The 21,318-nt window shown below is 36.8% G+C and overlaps 2 protein-coding genes across 44 annotated transcripts in view; one reads left to right on the top strand and one right to left on the bottom strand.

Annotated features, from left to right (window-relative positions):
- Nucleotides 1–389, top strand: part of Ube3a (ubiquitin protein ligase E3A) — a 96,082-nt gene extending 95,693 nt beyond the window's left edge. For all 7 annotated transcript variants that reach the window (XM_005316898.5, XM_013359140.4, XM_078049095.1 and 4 more), the window contains one exon: nt 1–389. This exon is cut by the window's left edge and continues 439 nt beyond it. The gene's annotated coding sequence lies outside the window, so the exon portion shown is untranslated.
- LOC110598540 (uncharacterized) overlaps nt 1–21,318 on the bottom strand; it is a 287,890-nt gene that overhangs the window by 76,964 nt on the left and 189,608 nt on the right. For 35 of the 37 annotated variants that reach the window (XR_013438651.1, XR_013438630.1, XR_013438632.1 and 32 more), the window contains one exon: nt 1–10,959. This exon is cut by the window's left edge and continues 14,883 nt beyond it. The exons of 1 other annotated variant lie outside the window; for it this stretch is intronic. Coding sequence is in view for 1 of the 36 variants with exons in the window: in XM_078049099.1 (XP_077905225.1) it covers nt 10,805–11,857 (1,053 nt within the window). In the remaining 35 variants the exon portion in view is untranslated. One more of the 37 variants, XM_078049099.1, reaches the window with a different exon arrangement.

The raw sequence follows: 21,318 nt of genomic DNA, 5'->3' as shown, positions 1-21,318 counted from the left end.
AAATCACTTTTGCTTGTGTTTATTACTGCTTGAGGTTGAGCCTTTTTTGAGTATTTAAAATATATATACCAACAAAACTACTCCCCCAAGGAAAACATTGCCACCATTTGTAGACCATGTAACCTTCAAGTATGTGCTCTTTTTTGTCCCTGTATCTAACTCAAATCAGGAACTGTATTTTTTCTTTTTTAAACGATTTGCTTTTTAAACTTGAAGTCTTGGAAACAGTGTGATGCAAGTACTGCTGTTCTAGCCCCCAAAGAGTTTTCTGTGCAAAATCCTGGGAATCAATAAAGACAGAAGGGAGAACTCGTAATGTTTTAACTGCAGCCCTCAGAACTTGACTTTAGTAACAGCACAACAAATTAAAAACAACTCATGCCACAGTATGTTGTCTTCACGTGTCTTGCAATGAATTGTTTAAGTAGCCAATCCTCTTTCTTAGTATATGAAAGGACAGGGATTTTTTTTTTTTTTGTTGTTGTTGTTGTTTTAAGTTTACTGGGGAAAGTGCATTTGGCCAAATGATATGGTAGTCAGTTAGTAAGTTTGTTTTATTATAAACGAAAGCATGTGAAAGTGCACTTAAAATAAACTTTTTATTAATTATTACCTAGATTTTAAATAGACAATCCAAAGTTTCCCCTTCATGTTGCCATCATTTTGTTTAATCAGCTATTTTATCAAGGCACACGATCAGTGTTGCAGCATAATGGAAAGGATGGCTGCTGTGCCTTGTGTTGCTTAGTCATATAGTAAGAAGGCCTGGAAATGAATGGAAATATTACTCCTAAGAATTACATTGTATATCCCCAAAGATTAAATTTTACTTTAAAAAGTAAGCGTTAAAGATTAATTTCATGTACTACAGAAAAGTACAGGTAGGTTTAAGTTTCTGGATATTTAATGTAGTAGTTTCCCTTTTCCTAGTATTCTGCGTCTGTGATGTTAATTTCTTTTATTACATTATAAAATAAAAGGATTATGTATTTTTAACTAAGGAGAGACATATCGATATATCATTTTACTGCAAGTTACAGCTAATTTGCTGAGCTTGTGCCTTGATGATTGTTTTAACTGATTACTGGAGATCAACCTGATGATTTGCTTGAAATTGGCAGGAAAAATACCGCTTTCAAATCATTGGAGGGGAAAAAGGATGTCTTTCAGGATTATTTTAATTCTTTTAGTAATTGAGACAGAATTGTTATGTATTGTAATGCTAAATAAAACAGTGGCATTTTTCACCATAGTTTAGTGGAAAAAAGAAAATGCTTTCCATATTGTGATAAGGTAACATGGGGTTCTTCTGGGCCAGCTTATGAGTACCCTGTTAAGGTATTTATTTGTACATTACCTTGATGCAAGGGACCCTCATGTGACTATAGTCATTTTAAAGGCCCTCTCATCCACTGTGCTTCTTATGTATTGTGAAAGTGAGGAGAAATTAAATGCTTTGGGGACATTTTATATAATAAATTCATGAAGAAATTTGTGCTCTTTAGTTCTCAAGTTTTATTATCACAACAGTATTGAACTTCTACAATTGTAATAGCACGTCTATATGAAAAGTTTTAAAATGATAATCATATATAGGTTATCAGATTCATAATTCACATCAAATAGACTTAACAAGGAGTCAAAAACCAACCTATCAAAAAATTTTTAAGAAAAAAAATGATTGTAGAAATTAACTGCCCTTATTACTTAGTAATTAATTATTCTGTGCATATTATCACTTCTGTTATTTCCTTTTCACTATTGATTATTAGAATATCACTGAACAATATGTTAAGAAAGAGGAAAACAATATAAACTTTTAGTGTAAAAGCTACTCCCTACACCCCAGATGTTAAATTATTATAAAAGTACTTTTCTTTGAATTGGCCCCCAATCTCCAGGATGCTCTTGGGTGTGTTAAATTGTAAACTAGTTGGTTTTTAAAATAAAATGCAAACTTCTTTTACCTTTTAGTATTATTGTAGAATATTTCAAACATAAAGCATGAAAACACAGCCTTCAGCCAGACTTTTGTGGAGTCTGGAAGTTCCAGCAAATGAAATGGGTATCCTGACCCTGTATACTACATTCCTGGGCTGTGGTTAATTGTTTGATGAAATCCAGTTACAGTTTCTTTAACTTTAGTTTGGGATATATGAGTATAGAGGGAGATACATACCAAAAAGAAACTTGAAATTGAGGCTTTAAATAAACAAAATTTGCTACAAGTGGTTGTTATGGGCAACATCACTTCCTTTTCCCACAGGAACTTGGCTGTGTTGAGATTCTAAACCCGTTTTAAGGATCTTCCCAAGAATCTATACAAACTGTCAGAGGAAGAAGTGTCTCCCCAAAACTATTCTTTCTGTTATCTTGATCCCCCTTTAACTGCTTACCTCAAAAATATTTTTCTGTCCTTCCATCAACCTCTAAGACTCTCTGTACTTTTCCCACCCCTCCCTAAGGGCACCAAAGAATAAAAATACACAACTTTCACTGGTTCCTTTTCTTGTCTTGCATCATTTTATCCACAGTGTTAAGTGTGTAAGAATTGTCTGGGGAGGGTGGGGTTTATAAGTATAGAAAGTTTCAAGCCTTTTCTCCTTTCCCTATTCCAAGATGGTGGATTGATACTTGTAGCAATCACTGCAAGAAGATTCTGATGAATATATGGGCTGGATTTAATTATGAGAAAGACTTAATCCAGTGCTGTTTCATGAAAATGCACTGCTCAAGGATATTCATAACTTAATTGCCAAAATCAAGAACTCTTATCTTTAAACACTGGCAACACCCTGTACTTGAGCTGCTGCTTCTCTAACTGCAGCATGAGTTGCAGTTCCATAGCAACTTATCCAAATCTTGAGTTCTTATCTGAACCTTTTCCATTCTCTTTGGTCAGCCTCAGCCCTTCCTAAAGATTCTTCTCTACTTCCCTGTCTTCTGCTCAGACTTCTAGCTCTAGGTTATATTTTTGGTGTTCAAAGTCAGTATGCCTAAAAATGAAACTCTTAAATTAGCATCTCTTCCAGCCACTTTCTGTTGCTTTCTTAAAAGTGTCACCTTTGTACAAGTCATCAAAATTTCTCATTGTTATTCAATTAGGCTTCCTTTCAGGCCTTGCTCCTCTAACCCTCGATGTTCTTATTTCCTTCCTAACTTATCTACCTGACTCTAACTTCTTATTGTAAACCTTTTCTTTCTGCCAATACCCTCCACCCAGAAACCTGTTCTCCTTTGAATAAGGTCAGGCATCCTCTGATCTCCACAGACTGAACCCAACCTACCTTTTCAGTTCTTCTATTACAGGCACCTCTCTCCACATGCACATTTCCTACACAGCATCTTCACTTGTCATAGACCTAATGATTTTATATTTCTCAAATATCCTTCAAAACCAAATTTTAAAAGCATCTTGTCCATAAAGACTTTATTGATTACCCCCTGCCCCGCCCGCCCAAGTGCCTGAGTAACCTCATAGCAGCCCACACATCTCACAGCACAGCATGGTGGAGTATTATTTGAACAGCGAGGAGTTATAATTGTTAAAGGAGTGTTTCAGGCTAATCTTGATACGATCCTTTCCATGTTTTAGCTTTGTTTCTGAAGCTTCTGTTAACTGTTAACTTGGAATATAAATAAATTCCTGGTGAGGACTGTCTATTTAATAAAGTCTTTGTCTTTCACATATAGTAGGTGCTTACTTTGTTAAAGACTTGAATCCATCTTTCCACCATCTTGACAAAACTTTTTATTTAAAACATTTAAAATATTTTAATATTTAGTGGTTAAAGATTTGTTCCCCAGTGAGGAGGCTCCTTGAAATTATTGGCTCTGTCATTTTGGCCCATGGAAAGGAAGATAAAGAGGAGGTATGAAAATGCCCTTAAAAGCAAGATTTTTGTGTAACATTTCCCATCTTCCGGTATACTGGCAACTAGAAGCTTCTGCAGCTACCCTCTCTGTATCCACATTCATCCCTTCTCTCTCAGTGGAAATAGAGGCTGACAGTCATCTTACACCATTGTGCTATTGCCAGCCACTCATGCTTATCAAGGAGCGATTCTCAGATCCTCAACCTCTCAGCCAAACACTGCTCTCTATACTAAATGAAGCATTCACCATGGTGAGTGCCTTTTGTATGAGAGTCATATTTAGCATTTTCTTACACTCATCTAAGTTGAATTCCTTTAGATTATGGAGGGAGTTAACTTCTAGTGCACAGTCTTGTATATATGATCTTTCATTTCACCTGCCCAAAGCCCTACACCCAGTAAATAGAGAAACAGGGCCTGGGCCAACATGAATTTAAAATCTGTCATTTTCTCATTGACAAAAATTAAACATCAAATCAAGATGCTTAGACAACTGAGCAGTACCTGGGATAATTATTTTAATTACCTTCTCACCCTAGGAAACCATACAAAGTGGGATTGGATGTATCTGGGAAACAATACACAGTGGTTGAGGGAGCAGCCTTCAGAGTTAGATGACTCTGGTTTTCGGTCCTGGTCCTGCCATTCCCTTGGCTTGGATTATACCCAATCCTACCTTATCACTGATTGTCAGGATTCAATGAAATTGAGATATATATTGCTAGTTAACATCTTGCAAGACATCCTGAGAGACAGATGGGTTCTCCCAATGTTTGCCAGAAAATAAGAGAAAGGGAAGTCTTAAGTGAGAGGTTGGAAATGTTTGTAATAAAAATTTGTTGAGCAAGAATTGACCTTCCCTCATCCATCTGAAAAATGGAAGAGGAGTGCTTTTCCTCATCAATGTTTAAGATATAATTCATACACCGTAAAATTCACCCTTTTCAAATTGTAAAATATGTGGTTCTTAGTATATTCACAGAATTGTGCAATTGTCATCATTATATAATTCCAGAGCATTTTCATCACTGTTCTTAATCCCCAGCCCCTGGCAACCACTAATCTACTTTCTGCCTATGGATTTGCCTGTTGTGGACATTTCATATCAATGGAATTATACAATATGTGGCCTTTGTGTCTTTTTTTTTCTTCCTCCCGCTTGGAGTAATGTTTTCAGAGTGCATCCATGTTGTAGCATGTTTATCAGTACCTTGTTTCTTTTTGTGGCTGAATAATGTCATTGTATTGATATACTGTATTTTTTGTTTATCTACTCAGTTGATGGATACTTGCGTTGTTTCTGCTTCTTGGCTATTATGAATATTACTACTATGAAAATTTGTGTACAAGTTTTTATGTGGACCTAAATTTTCATTTCTCTTGGTTGTATCTTTTAAGCATCTTATGGTTTTAATTCTTATATTTAGGTCTTTGACCCATTTTTGCATGTGGTGCATTGTAGGGATCCAGTTTCATCCTTTTGGTATGTGGATATCTAGTCATATAAGCAACAACTGTTGAAAAGACTATTATTTCCTCATGAATGGTCTTGGCACCCTTGTCAAAAAACAATTGACCGTAAATATAAGATTTTTGGACTCTCAATTTTATTCCATTGTTCTGTATGTCTGTCCTTATGCCAGTTACCACAGTGTTTGGATTACTATAGCTTTATAGTAAGTTTTGAATTTGGGATGTATGAGTTCTCTTACTCTGTTCTATTTCAAGATCATTTTGTTTTATTCTGGGTCCCTTGTATTCCACATGAATTTTAGGATCAACATGTTAATTTCTGCAAAACAAGTACCTGGGATTTTGGTAGTGATTGTGTTGAATATATAGATCAGTTTGAGGAATGTTGCTATTTTAACAGTATTAAATTTTTCAATTCATGAATGTGGAGTGTCTTTCCATTTGTTTAGGTCTTTAGTTTCTTTCAATGATGTTTTATAGATTTCAGTGTATACGTCTTGACCTCTTTGGTTAAAATATTTCTGAGTATTTTATTCTTTTTAATGCTATTACAGAATTGTTTTCTAAATTTTGATTTTTGGATTATTCATTGCTAGTGTCTAGAAATATAATTGATTTTTAAGTATTGATCCTGTATGCTGTAGCTATTCTGAACTCATTTATTCTTTTTTTAATTCCTTAGAATTTTCTATACACAAGATCCTGTATCTGTGAATAGAAATACTTTTACTTCCTTTCTAATCTGAATTCTTTTTATTTCTTTTTCTTGCCTAAGTGCCCTGGCTAGCACCTCTGTACAAGATTGAATAGGAGTGGCAAGAGTGGAAATCTTTTTCTTGTTCCTGATTTTAGGGGGAAAGCGTTCAGTCTTTCACCATTAAGTATGATGTTAGCTGTGGGTTTTTCATAGATGCTTCAAGTTAAGGAAATTCCCATCTATTACTAGTTTATTGAGTGTTTTTATCAAAAAAAAAAGATATTGGAATTTGTCAAATGCTTCTTCTGTATCTATTAAGGTTGTCATGTAGTTTTTGTCCTTTATTCTATTGATATGTTGTATTACATTGATGGATTTTTGTATATTGAACCAACCTTGCATTCCTGGAATAATCCCACTTGTCTATGCTACATAAACCATTTTCTATGCTGCTGGATTTGGTTTGCTAGTATTTTGTTTAGAATATTTGCATCTATATTCATAAAGGATATTGGTCTGTAGTTTTCTTGTTAAATCTTCGTGTCTGGTTTTGGTATAAGAGTAATACTGGTCTCAGAATGAATTGGGAGTTTCCGCTATTTTTAAGCCCAGCAGCATGTTTCAAAATAACTACTTCAGCACCTTGACCTGCGAGATCTTTAGATGTTGGGGAACACAGGAATGGTACTTGACTCTGAAAGGGTCCCAAGGTAAGACATGTCTCAAGTGGCCTGTGGGAGCTGAATAAAGGGCACTTTCACCAATGATGAGGTCAAGGTGGGTGTTTCCCATAGGTCACACATGATTGCTGTAAGAAATGAGCCATAAGCCATCTTGAAAATAACACTGTGCAAGTGGCCTTCCTGCCTGAAGCCAGGCACACAGCAGATGAGTGCCATCCAGTGTAGAATTGTCAGGGGAGGAGAGTTTGGAAGCTAGTATCTAAGCCAGGGAATCTCAGTGGGGGTTCCCAGAAGGCTGTATTCCAGGAAAAAAAAGTCATTAACGCCCCCCCACCCCAGCAAAATGTCATACTACAACTACAACAACCTGATGAGGCAGATCCTCTTCTCTAATTCCCTCCCCTGTAGAAGGGCCAGAAACACCTGTTGAGTGGAAAAGAAGTGGTAGGAAGAAGAGAAAAGAAGCAGGTTGCACAGACTCCTTAGTTTTTCTACCCACAATAAGGCTTGAGAGCAAGAGGCAGAACTTTGCCTTCAATTTGGAGAGTTTGACATTTTGATAATTCATTACTATGGACTTCACAGTACCTCCCCCTAAAGTTGCTTTGTTTATTTCCTGAATATGACCAGAAGAGTTATATGACTTAAAGTTTCATCACTAGAAAAATTAAAAAGCAGGCTTGGAAAAAGTAGAAAGTTGTATTCTGTACCTACCTCTCTCACTACCACTACACAGATATCAGGTCTTCATGATTCAATAAATCAGACCTAAAAAGGACTTAGGACATTTAGGATGGTATTTATGATGAGGAATTATGGGATATTTCCAAATTGGCTTGGATCCTATTCCAAGTGAAGTGTAATTTTTTTCCCCTTTCATTAACATTTTTGTCGGGGAAATGCCTATTGAATACTAGCAATTTTGCAGGGTCCTGGAGGTTTCAGGTTCATTCGTTCAGAGGTGCTTTGTTGAACTAAGGAGTTAATGGGAGATGATTTAATTAGGGCAGACATAAACACAAAGGGAATATGTAAAATTACGGTTTAGGCTGAAAATTCAGATCCAGAAACTTTTCATACAGATGAATGTTTAGTTAAATCTTAGATGGGTAGTTGTACACTAGACAGATGGGTAAAGTGTGTTCACTACACCTGAGTGTAGGGCTCAAAGGGATCATAATCAAAGGGATTAGAAAGGTCAGATCATGGAGGGCCTCATAGACCATACCAAGGACTTTTGGACTTGACACTAGACACAGAGAAGCTAAGGCATAATCAGGCTGGCGTTTTTGTTATTATTTTACAATATGATCTATAAGAGCATAAGTGCCCACATGGTATTTGCATTTAGATTATTAGATTATTGCTATAATTCTAGAAAGGCAAATAGCCTAAGGGTAGAAGGAAAGGGACAATTTCAGGCAAGTTCAGAATTAGGACTGGGTGACTGATTAGATGTTTTTGCAAGGGAGAGTTAAGTCAAAGACAACTGCATGTCTGATTTTAGCAACTGGATGGAGAGTGGTGGTACTGGATCTACAGAGAAGAGGAGCAGATCTTAGAGGAAAAATTGGTACACTTGGGGCATGTTTTAATTGCAGTGTCATGGGCAATGGGATCTGGCCCTATGCAAATAAAAACACAGGAAGAAGCAGCCTCCAGAGAAGATATGTATGACTCCAGCCTGTAGAAATGCCTATTGAAATGCTAGCAGTTTTGCTAGCATTTACACCATTTCCCTGGAGTATTGTCACCAGCAAAAGGGAATACAGGAGAGAAGGTTAAGAACACACTTTTTGGCAATGCTGAAATTTTGAGGGTTACACAAGTTACCCTAATGTAGCTTTTAAAAGAATGGCGGATACATACCTGTCATAACATGAAGACAAATCTTTGAAACATAAACTTCAAAATAATTATATCAGTTATCCCCTTTTTGATTCCATTCGTATGCCTAACTTTGCTGTGTTTGACTCACTTCTCATTTCATCTAAAAGAGGACAGTAATGAGGTCAAATCTGTTTCCTGAGACAAATAAGGTATCCTTGTCCCAGAGTTAATCACCTAGGCAGAAGATAACTTGCAGGTACTTTGAGCTAAGAATACGTAGGAGGATCCCAGTTCACAACTTGATGTTGTATATGTGGGCCCTTGTAAAATGGAAGTTGTTCCATTTTCTAAGAATGCATTTCAGAAGTTGCCCCCAATATGAGTGCATCCAGCACTCATACCCAATGAAAATGCCATTCTTCAACACTTAGAACTGATATATTGTCAAATTTAAATTATGGTTCCCCCAAAATGTACTATAATTTTTGTAGCCTCTAACAGTCTTTACTTCATTATTGCCTAACTTCTTCCTTAAATTATAAGCTCTGTTAGAATAGGAATGCATTTGTTTTCTTTTCCCCAATTTTCAGCACAGATTTGTTGAATGAATGTATGAATGAAATTATGATTGCAAAGTCAAAGAGTCTGATTTGTCAACCAGAGTTCCAGATTTCTACAAATCTACCAGTAAAAGGTAGTAGGAGTCTTGTTCCTGCATGTGAAGAGCCATCTTGGAAGAAGATTTTATGGCATTGAGAGGTTCCTTACACCTTCCCACTGTGCATGGATAATACAACCATACATTGCTCTTAGGAGCACATCTGGTTTCGGCAAAGCAGTAAAAGGAAAACCAGCTTGTGTTTCAATATATTCCTAAGACGGTGGTGAGTAAACCAGACATGTTTTCCTAAGTCACTACTTTCATGAGTGCTTCTGCATTTGCTCCCACTCCTTTATCCCAGTCTCTTACTCCCCATTTCACACGTGTAGTCCCATTATTCACTTAATAGTGGTTCTTTGTTTCATCATAACAATCTGTATGCTTTCATACAACCAATCCCTATAGGGAATAAATATAATGAATACTGAATTCATATGAAGTAGAGTTAGTCATGAGGGCCTGCACATGCCTACTCAAGGGGACAGGAGTAGCTCTGCCTGCAGGTTGGCCTCACTTCAGTAATCTAATTCCACATACAATACTTGAAACCTGCAGTTATTTGGCTGTTTCTTTACAACATGAATTCTACTTTCTTACGTTACTTTTATTGTCATCATGGAACTTTTATATATCAGATATAAAAGTACTACCATTATTCTATTAAAATGTCAGTGCCACTGCGCACACGTGCATTTATATATAATATATATATATATATATCATATATATATCACTTTTATGACAAGTTATGGGTTTTATGACAATAATTGGATTGTGTAAGGTGGTTAGGGGTTAAAAGTAAAATCATTTTGCCCAATGCACATTTTAGAGGATTTAGTGCCAAGCGGTGTATCAATTTGTCCAAGATCACTCTGGCCATTGCATTTATATAAATAAAGCTAAAAACCAGAGCCTCTGCCTCCCACTCAGCTCATTCCACAGTAGCATGCCAATTTAGCCTCAGCTTCCTTCAGTGGGCATTGTCTTGACTTAATTAGATGTGAGGAACTTACCTTAAAGGTTTGACTTGGGAAGGGGAGGCTCTTTATTCTCTAGTCAACCAGGTTTGATTTGTTAGATTGTTTTTATTATGAAACACTGAGAAATTAGAGCCAAACTCCCATCTCTGTTTCCTCCCAGCCCATTGAAGAAACAAAATTTGCTAACATTCCCAAATTATTATCTTTTACTCTCTTTTTTTACAGTAAGCAATACTGCCAAAAAGCTTCCCAGAGTCATGTTCCTCTTAGATATTTCTCCTTGAAAACTGTTGTGTGGTATGAAGATGAAGCCTTTTCAAGATGTGCCCTGCAGGGTCCCAACCCAGACTGCCCTTTGCTGTCCATTTTTGCCACTTGTCTCCACGTGTCCATTTGAAAGGCTACGGGGCCGGCCTCAACCTGGGTCCACTGTCTTAACTGTTTAAGTCCTGCCTTGATTGCTGTGATTTTATAGAAGAGGAGAAAAGCAGTTTTCTCCCCAAGTTCAGGGACAATCTTGAGATTGGGGGTAAGAGTTTTCATTGGTAAGTATTAAGAAACAGTTGCTAAATAAATGATAAGTCGGTGCACAGGGGAGGGATACCTTAGGAAAACAAGTGTCCATTCTTTGTGGTGATAGAATTACTTCCAGACTCTTCAAGAACTATTTTCTGTCTTCTTCCTGCAGCACAACTTCTGATTCCTGGAGCATTCAGTGCTCCCTCACTTCCTTTCTTGGAGGGGCTCTTGGAAAGGGAATCTGAAAAGAAAAAATATGCAGGATGTGGGGGACTTGTGACTCTATCCACCAAATTGGTTGTTTTATTCAGGAGATAGTCTTGCCCTAACATGACTTGGATCTCAGTCAGCACAGCTGTATCTATTTGCACATCCTCTGGGCCATAGAGATTATTCATTGGCCTTTTCTTTTGGGGGTGCTCCACATTTCTGTTTCCATGGACTGTGTATTTAAGAAGCTTACCTTTTGATTCCCTGTCAGTGACTGGATCTCTAAGGTCACTAAGCACAATGTTTGAGTGCCTGCTGAAATTGCTCAGGATCCCTTCTTCCCCCTGTAGTAGTAGACTCTTTTCCATAGGAAGCTTTCTCTGTTGTGCTCCTTGTTCTGGACTCTTTAGAGACTCTAAAGATAAAACCAGAGCTGCTGACTTGCTCGCCTGTCTGACAGGAAATGTTCTTTTCATAGTTGCTTTTGGGTCCTCTTCTTTGGAGTCTGCCTTTAGGGTCACCCTGGGAACTTCCTGGGCCTCTGCCTTCTTAATTAGACCATTCCTGCGAGCTGGGCAGTGTCTCTCTTTGTCCAGACAAGATTGAAAGATCATGTTGTTCTCACTCCTTCTCCTGTTCTTGATTATCGCCTTCACTGCTGCCTCACTTTCATCTTCCAGGATGGTGCAGTAGTTGGAAAACATGCTTTTGGAGGTGAGCTGTTTGACCAGCTCCTTGTTGCCCAGCAGTCGGGCATGTGCCAATTCTGACCTTTGGAGCTTTGAGTAACATCGCTTATAAAAGGTTTTCTGCTCCATTAGCCAGGCATTGGCTTCATGTTTCTTCATGGACTCCAGAAAACTCAGTTTCTTTCTTAGCAAGTTCTCTTCTTTCCAGTTGAAGGACAGAGTTGAGTAGTACTTCTCCATTTCTATAACTTTGTGCCTTTTCCAAATATAGAAGAGTGCTTGTTTCCCTGGTTCCTAGAACTGTCCCTAAAACCCTGACAGTTACTTTGCTGGTGACTTCTCCATGAGATGTTCAGTTGGGCCTCTGAATCTAACATATCTCTGCTCACCTCAGGACCTGGCAGACAGTGTTCTGTTAGACCTGTGAGGATGCTTAGTGAACTGTGAGAACTATGAACACAGGATTCTATTCTGGCTTCCATTGTTTGTTTAGAATCTTTTGAGTTGCTGTGGACTTAACAGTATGATGGCCAAGTATTTCTCCCAAAGGCAGGGGTCCTGGGAGACTTGTTCATTGGCCTGTTTACTGTAAGTGTGGCTTCCACCTGAAAACTGTCCCCTTCCTACAGGAAAGGGGGCTGGAAGGCAGTCTACCATGTCTCTGTGATATGAGCTGTTATTAAAAGCTAGAAGATTTAGAGTTTTAATCTAATAATCTATATGCTCATTGGAAGTGATAACTTTATATAGTTTTATTATACGAAACCTCCCAAGGACAGTACTGGTTAAGTTGTTGAAGTTGGGCCCTTTTTGTAATGGGATGTTTAAGAACTTCAGTCAAAGATGAGATTGCCCAGAAGTTAGGGAGGAAAAAAGCCAAAGAAAGTGAATAAAGAAAAAAGAAAATGAGGACACCCTTGCTGAGGGCATGGCATACTTGCTGACAGTGGGTGCCAGGTTCAAAATATGGCTCTGGTTAGATGTTAGACCTTCTCTAAACATCCTCTGACACAGTGAAAGCAAGATGGGCACGGATTCCCTAGAAGGTGCAGGTATCAGCTTGGAGACACCTACACCTTCTATCCCTGTTATATGTCATCCTTCAGATCATAGCTCCATTGACATGAGCACCTTCATATAACCTGTTGTATTTGTTCTACCAAGAATTTAGGTTATTATGTGATTCCAGCCATGTAGCAAATCAAGACTGTAACTTGTTAAGGTTTCTTTCTCTCTTTCTCTCTCTCTCTCTCTTTCTTTCTTTCTTTCTTTCTTTCTCTCTCTCTCTCTCTCTCTCTCTCTCTCTCTCTCTCTCTCTCTCTCTCTCTCTCTCTCTCTTTCCCTCCCTTCCTTCCTTCCTTCCTTCCTTCCTTTCTTTCTTTCTCTTTCTTTTTTTTTTTTATGACTGACCTTTTAGCTGCTATAATCATCCTCTCCTAGGGTCCATTGATGTTTTTCTATACAATATGTAACTCATCCATGCTGTCTTCCCCTTCTACTATCTGACTTACTCCTATTTACCAGACTATCCCCAATTCTCCTCAGGTCTAGCATACCCAGCCCTCTTTTGCCTAATCATTGTATACCTGAAATAGAACTGCCCCTTCTTCAGCCCATCAAACCTTCTTGAAGCCTTCTTTCTCTTCTAGTGTTTCACAACACAGTCTCTACCTATGTTCTACTTCCTTAAGGGTTACTTCTTTGCCTATCTCTGCTGTTTAAAAACCCAAAGCTTTGATAGTTTCTTTTTCTTAACAAGGGGACTTACCCTTGGTATGCATTCGGGGTAAAGGGAGTATTTTTTAGTGAAATTAAATGATATAAAAGTTATTTCCAAATAGAAAATGTTACATAAATCTAAATGAGTTTTCAAGAATTCAGGATGCCCCAAATATCCAGACCAGTCTTATTCCACTGAATGCCTATCAAGCAGTTTGTTGGGCTGACCCCCAAGTATATCCCTAGCTATATCCCCAGGGTAGTATCATCTGACTTGTCACAGATTGACTTGAATTGTGCTGGCCATAACCCCTTTAGGTTATGAGATGTCATACAGTGTGTATTGTGAGCCTGTTTTCATGTGAGAGTTTAGGAAGTGGCGCTCTGCCCAAGCAAGGAAACCTGTGGTTCTAGTTGCTAATGTCAGCCTTCCAAGGAAACCCAGCCTTGAGGTGACACTTATGGATAATTGTGTAGAGGGACAGAAAAGCCCAGTTTTTTAAATCACATCTCAAGTTTTCAACTAATATTCTTTTTACTGATAAATGGCTGTAATTGACATAGGGAAATTTTATTTCTTAGCAAAATATCAGATTTCTTGGTTTGAGGAGCAGACTTTGAAAATGAAGTTGGCTTTCCACACACTGTACAGGAGGATCACTTTATGACACAACCAACCTTAAATGGCAGGCAAACCATCTCAGTTGGTTGGGCTGTTTGTTTAATTATAATTGGTGAAGGGACTGAATTTATCCAGTTGTGCCTTTATTGATTATCTTTCCCTTCCCCTCAGGATTGTAGCTGCTATTCCAAGCACCTACAGATCAAAAATCCTAGTTTGTTTTACAGTTAACATAGTCCAGCACTGTGCTTTAAAACACACAGGGATAATCTTCAAATATTAATCAGAACAAGATGCTGACCTGTAAACAACCACTGCACCTTGAAAACACTGCCTTTTAAATGTGTCAAAATGCTTAAACAATTTTAGAACTTTAAGGGATCTTGGCAATTAGTTAATCCACTATTATTATGAGAATTAACCTTTTAAATTATTTACTCATGTTTCAAAAGACAGGGAACAGTCCGAAAGCCCTTGGTGGGGATGAGTATGCAGTAAAATGGGAAACTGACAAGTTACAGATGGGTCCCAGTAGTATTGGCCCAGTGTGATTATGGTGGTGATACCCCCACTGTGAACATAGTACCAGGCTACATAATTTTCATTAGCTCAGATTTTAGCTTACCATGTCCCTAAGGTTCATGAGGTATAAACATAAAAATTAAGTCCATGAGTAGTGGTAGTATCTTAATCAATATTAATTCCTCCTAGAATACTTTTCTAGGCCAGTGTGCCAAGAAAGAATAAATAAAAGAATACTTACTACAAAGTCATCTGGCCTTTCATATCTACATGGAGTAGTCCCTGTGACACTGTAACTTTTCTATCCCACAGCCCTAGGGCAGGTATCACTTTGTAGACTGAAGGGAATTAATGCTTAAGCAGAATTTGGTCTTGCTTGAGTACATATCTTTTATCCAGAATCTTAAGGCTCTTGATCATTTGGCCTCAGTCCATTTTTCCAGTCTTAAATTTACCTACAGATTATCCATTCTTAAAGAGGTTATTCTCTTGATCATTGTATAGATTATTTTACTTAAGGCAATTGTGTATATGTGTCGTCCTGCTTAAAGCTAAGAACTTTTCAGCCATTGTATTTTTTTCACTTTCAGAATGTATCACATTCATAGTGTGTATAGAATTATACCTATTAGACCTAAGGCTGATCAGTAGGAAATAGGATTGTCACAGAGAACAAATCCATGGAGTTATAGGTATTTTTTCTAGCCTTCATTACAGTCCAGGCTTCATGTCCAATTCCAGCATTCATTTTCAAATCATCCTTTTTACTGAGCTATCTTCGGGATGTACCAAGGTCCTGAAGCTTCCCTCCAGCAAGTGACAATTTGATGAAGCTCAGAGACAGCAGGAGCTCCAGTCTACTCTGCGGCTTTGAGATTAGAAAGCTGGAAATGAGACCAGAGGGTGGTCATGTAGCCCAAGGGATGTGAGGGTCTGAAGCCCAGAAAATTATATGTGATTTGCTGGAGTTGTTTAGACTTCTAGAACTTAAATTCATACCTTGGACACTGCCTAGTTAAATACTCTCTGTATTGTACTTTGTTGTCTCTGCTCATAGCCTTGTTGGGGAGAAGCTGACAAATAAAGTCTGGAAAGTGCACTTTGTGAATGTAGCAGCAAAAGAAAACACTCCTAATGAGGTGTCTAAAGAGAGCTCCTATGTTCCCTTTATTCAAACTGAACATTAGTGTGATTCTACCCTTTCACCCTTTGCACAGGTGCTTTCAGAAGGGCAGCACTTAACCTTTCAGATCCAAGGAATCTCCAGAAAATGCACAGATCCTTCAAGTCAAACTTATTTTCCTTTGCTCATGTAGCTCAACATCAGTGTGTTATTAATTTGCCAGAGTCTTAAGCGTTATTAAACACATCCTCCCAAAAGTAGAAAGGGGAAGGAAAAAAAGAAGAATGAGAGAGGAACACATTTCTGTCATCCCTATAAGAGAGCTTCACCCTATGTTCTAAGCCTAGGGTGAGAGGCATGGGCTGTGAAGTGGGGCCAGGTAATGGGCACTAAATGAAGGTAGGCAGAACATTGGAAGTTTTCCTGATAAGGCATTCATTCCTTGTGACTCTTCGAAATGGGTTTTAAATCTTTTTTTTTTTTAATTTGAATTTTCAAAATACATGGCTTTCACAACCTATATCTAAACCTCAAGTAACACCTGTCTAGTTGTGAAAAGCTTGTATACATCCTACTGGGATGGTGTGGCATACTGATTATCTTTAACCTAGGTCTTTGTCAAGGTGTTTTGACCTAATTGGCTTTTTGATCAATAGCTATAACTTTTAGGCACTATAACTTTTAGATAAGTAACGGCAGGTTCCTGTTTGGCAGGGAAAGTAGGTAAGGTCCACATATTACCATTCTCAACAACTTTGATAGCGGATTATAAAGAATGCCACTACATTATTTAAATTTTATGTATGGTATGTGATTATATGTTTGTGTGTATTTATATACACACAGATATAATATATGTAGCCTATATAATTAGATGTTATTATTTAAATCTGTTTAAAAGATAACAGTTTTGCTGGGTGTGGTGGCAACATGCCTGTAATCTCAGCAGCTCAGGAGGCTGAGGCAGGAGGATCACAAGTTCAAAGCCAGCCTCAGTGAGGCACTGAGCAACTGAGAGGGACCCTTTCTCTAGATAAAATACAAAATAAGACTGGATGTGTCTCTCACTCACCCCTGAGTTCAATCCCCATTACCTAAAAAAAAAGATAACAATTTTCAAGTTCAAGTGAAAGTTATATAAATGTGGGATTTATAACTTAGGAGTAAATAAAATTATGCAAACAATAGACCAAAGGCTAGAGAAGAAATTCTAAGGTTCTTATACACAAAGGAGTATAATGTCCCTTGAAGATTGATAAAGATATACATGGTAAGCCTTATTTAATTATAGTTAATACAAAACACTTTTTAGATATTCAATTCTATTCCCCCAAAATCTGTTTGAAGTCTTCACCTCTGATACCTGTGACAGTGGAAATAGAACCTCTGCAGATGTAATCAATTTAGAATGAAGTTATTAGAATGGGCTCTAATTCAGTATGAGTGATATCCTTATTAGTTGAGAACAGACAGACACATAGGAAGAAGATGGTTTATAGGTATACTCCAATCTCTGCCTCCATTGTCACACAACCAAGGATTACTGATGAAAAATATTAAAAACTAGAATAGGCAAAGTAGGATTCTCCCCTTTAGGTTTTAGAGAAGACATGGCCCTCATGATTTCGGATGACTGGCCTACAATTTCTATTGTTTTGCCAAGATAGACCATATTCTCAGACATACAAATATCAGTATATTCAAAAGTGAATACGGTATAGTGAGAGAAATGGTATTCTATACACTTCATTCCTATGAAGCTATCCGAAAAGAATAAGAAACTACTGAAACTGGCTAAAATAACCTTATCAAAAAAGCTCTGGAAAAAGATCAAAGGTCTCAAGCAAGTTCTCAGTGAAGAAGTCACATTCAGAAGGTAGGAAAGATTTTTTCCCCCTTTTCACTTGCATCTTTCCCTTACTTTCCTGGCATGGATTAAATCTTGGTGGCATTCCAGTTCTCAATTCCTTACCTCAAGCCAGACTGAGCCAAAAAGGTCTGATTTGAAACATTCTAACCTGCCTATCTCATGTAACCTGTAGAAAGGAGAAAGTGGCAGCCACTGTTGGTGAAAGTTGCAGTGGTACTATATAACAGATGCTTAGGTCAAGAGATTGTGGATGAAGATGCTAGAGAGAAACTAGGTTGAGACTGGAAAGTTAAGATATAGAAAGTACTATTTATGAAGAGGAAGTGAGAAAGTCATACATAGACTTAAAAGATGTATGTTCACAAGAGCCATGAGAAGCCTTTTTAAACATTTTCTTCCTCTGATCCCTAATCTGATCTCTAATCTCCCTATACTGTAATAAATCAGTAAAGGATGTCTCTGGAAGGGAGGAAGTCTTCAAAAGGGAAACCTGACTGTTTTCAAATACTCAGTTTTCAACCAAAATTTGAGGTGATTATATGGCCCATCCAAGAGAACAAAGTAAATTGGCAGAAAATGTCTCTGAAGAAATAGACACTGGACTTAAAGTAAGTCTCTAAAACAACTATCTTAAATGCTGAAAGGGCTAAAGGAAAACATATACAAAGAATTAAAATCCGAAAAATTATGTGTGAGCAAAGAGTATCAACAAAAACAGGAATTACAAAAAGGAATCAAATAGAAACTTTGAAGCTGAAATACAATATCTGAGTTTTTAAAATTTACTAGGTTTCAACAGCAAATTTGAACTGGTAAAAGAAAAGATGGGCAAAATTTGAAGACAAGACACTGAGATATATTGAGTCTGAAGAACATAAAACATGGGAGAAAAGTGAACAGTCTAAGTGATTGTGTTACATCACCAAGGTAAACACTATGGGATCCTTTGAAGGAGGAGAGAGATTATTTGAAGAAATAGTGGCTGAAAGCTATCCAGATTTCTTAAAAGATGAAGTTAAACCTAAAATGCCCAGCAAATTCTAGGATAAGATCACCACAGATACATTATAAGCAAAAGCCCAAAACATAGAATCTTAAAAGCAAGAGAGAGCAACACATGTACATAGGCTCTTCAATAAGATTCTCATCTGAAAAATTCTCTCAAGAGGGACCTTGGAGGCTAGAACAAAGTAGGAAATATATTCATAAGGGCTAAAGCGGGGGATTTATTGTCAATATCCAGGGGAAATATTCTATTAAAAAATTAGGATGAAATTTAAACATTATTTGCCTGTAATCCTAGTGACTCAGTAGGTTGAGGCAGGATGTCCAGAGCCAACCTCAGCAACTTAAACCCTAAGCAACTTGATGAGATGCTGTCTCAGAATAAAAAAGGCTAAGGATGCCACTTAGTGGTCAAGTGTTCCTGGGTTTAATCTCTTACAAGAGCTATGAGAAGCCTTTTAAAACAATTTCAGCAATTTAGCAATAATTCTCTGTTATTCTTACTTAGAAAAAAAAACTAAGAGAGTTCATTACCATGAGGCCTTCCCTACAAGGAATTCTAAAGGGATCTTTCAGGTTGAAATGAATAGACACAAAACAGTAACTCAAACCTATATGAAGATGTAAAGATTGTAACACATTGTAAAGGTTAATATATTGATAATTATACCAAGTAGTATTATTTTAGTTTGTAGCACCATTTTATACTTTCTACAGGTTTTAAGAAACAAATACATAAAATTTATAAATCTATGTTAATTTAGTATGTAACAAGGTATAAAGATGTAATTTGTGACAACAAAATTGGGGACAGAACTATGTAAGAGGAGAAGCTTTGTATGCAACAAATTTAAACTGGTATCAATTAAAATTAAATTATAAATATGAGAAGAGAAATTCAACTGATATATAAGTTAAAAATGAACATATTGTTGTTAGAGTATCAGGGCAGAAAGTCCCATATATCCTACAAGAGAAAACAGAAGAAAAAAAAGAAAAGAAAATGGAAGAATTCCATATTTCTTTTGTATAGTTTATATAGTGTTGTATGATAGAGTCACATACATCAGGTAGAAATCATTGAAAAAAAGAAAAATCCTAGGGATACCATCAGTGTGATAGACTTATTTCATTAATTCCATCCCCTTTACATCAATTCTATTTTGAATACTTGTGTTCTCTACATTTATCTATACATTTTGATCTTTTACATTTATACTTTCTTAATTATACTTCTTCACTATTGTATGCTTATGTTGCTACAATTTTAATTTTTTTAAAAGGATCATTTCCAATAATTAAAGGGCCCAGCAAATGTACCCGGTTGTGTCATCCTTTGCATATCAGCGTAGTAGGTACAGATGAAACACGGGTTGGAACTTGAGCTAATAATGACTGAGATACTAAATTGTACTAGGGTTTTAGTCATGTTATTTAATATTCAATGGGAGATACTGTTTTAAAAATCTGTAATAACAGAGCTGGGCACAGTGGCACATACCTGTAGTCCCAGCAAACCAAGAGGCTGAGAGAAAAGGATTGCAAATTTGAGGCCAACCTCCACAATTTAGCAAAAACCTGTCTCTAATAAAAGAGCTGAGGCTGTAGGTAAGTGGTAGGGTATCCCTGGGTTCAATCACCAGTGTGCAGGGAAAAAAAGTAATAACTTTAGAAATCGATATGGTTTTCCCATTGTAACTACAAAGAAAATATTTGTAGAACATACACAAAAGTGAATGAAAAGAGAATCAAGATCTGACACTACGAAAAATCAGTTGAACACCATTGCCTGTATTGGAAGAAGGACAGTGGGGAGTTATGAGTTCTTTTCTAAGAAAACATCAAAAGTTATTTCTTATCATTGATTACTTCAAATGTAAATGGATTAACCTCATATTTAAAAGCAAAAAATGGATTTTTTAAAATGATCTGATACGTGGTATCAATAAGAGATTCACTTTAAAAAAAAGATATTGCACAAAATGTAACAAAAAAAGCTCAGGCAGGGAGTGGATTATCCATGCTAAGAACACAAAAAATAGACTTTTATTAAAAAAAAAAAACTTGGAAAAGTCAAAGGGCAAGGATATTATATGTTTTAATTAAAGTGTTCAGTTTCTCAAGAAAATAAAACAGGAATATGCAGTAAACAAAGTATAAAATGTGTGTAAACATTGACAAAATTGAAGGAAGAAATGGTTTTATAATAATAGTTGAGTTTAATATCCCACTTTTGATAATGGATAGAAAAAGAAGATTCCATTCCATAGACAGATCTAATAGACATCAAGAACACTCTTTCAAATAGCCACAGAATATACATTTTTTTTTCAATTGCATATGGAAAAATCTCCTGGATAGACAACTGAGCGAGTCATAATAAATTTTAAAAGATGGATCATACAGAATATCTTTTCTGATTGTAATGACAGAAATCAGTAAGAGAAAACTGAGAAATGGACAAATATTTGGAAATTAAACTACCCAACAATGCATAAAAGCAGATATTGCAAGGGAATTTGGAAATGAACTGAGGAGGTTTATACAAATTAGAACAAGGAGAGAAAGATTATCAAACTTGAAGATAGTTCAGTTAAGAAATATGCTGTCTAAGGACCAGAAAGAGAAGATAAATAAGCAGGCCCAAAGACAAATGGGAGATCAAGTGTACAAACACAGGAGTCTCAGAAGAATAAAAAAGGGTAGAATGAATATTTGAGGAAATAATAACTGGAAAATTTGATAAAAATATGCATTAGCACATTCAACTAGCTTCAAACAGGAAAAAGAAAGATCCATTTTGAGCCACACTTGTAATCTATTGATAACTGTAAATAATC

The sequence above is a fragment of the Ictidomys tridecemlineatus genome, chromosome 5, assembly GCF_052094955.1.
Source record: "Ictidomys tridecemlineatus isolate mIctTri1 chromosome 5, mIctTri1.hap1, whole genome shotgun sequence".
In the NCBI taxonomy this organism is placed as follows: domain Eukaryota; kingdom Metazoa; phylum Chordata; class Mammalia; order Rodentia; family Sciuridae; genus Ictidomys; species Ictidomys tridecemlineatus.
The sequence above is the reverse complement of the archived record's forward strand: the minus strand, read 5'-3'. Positions and strand labels throughout refer to the sequence as shown.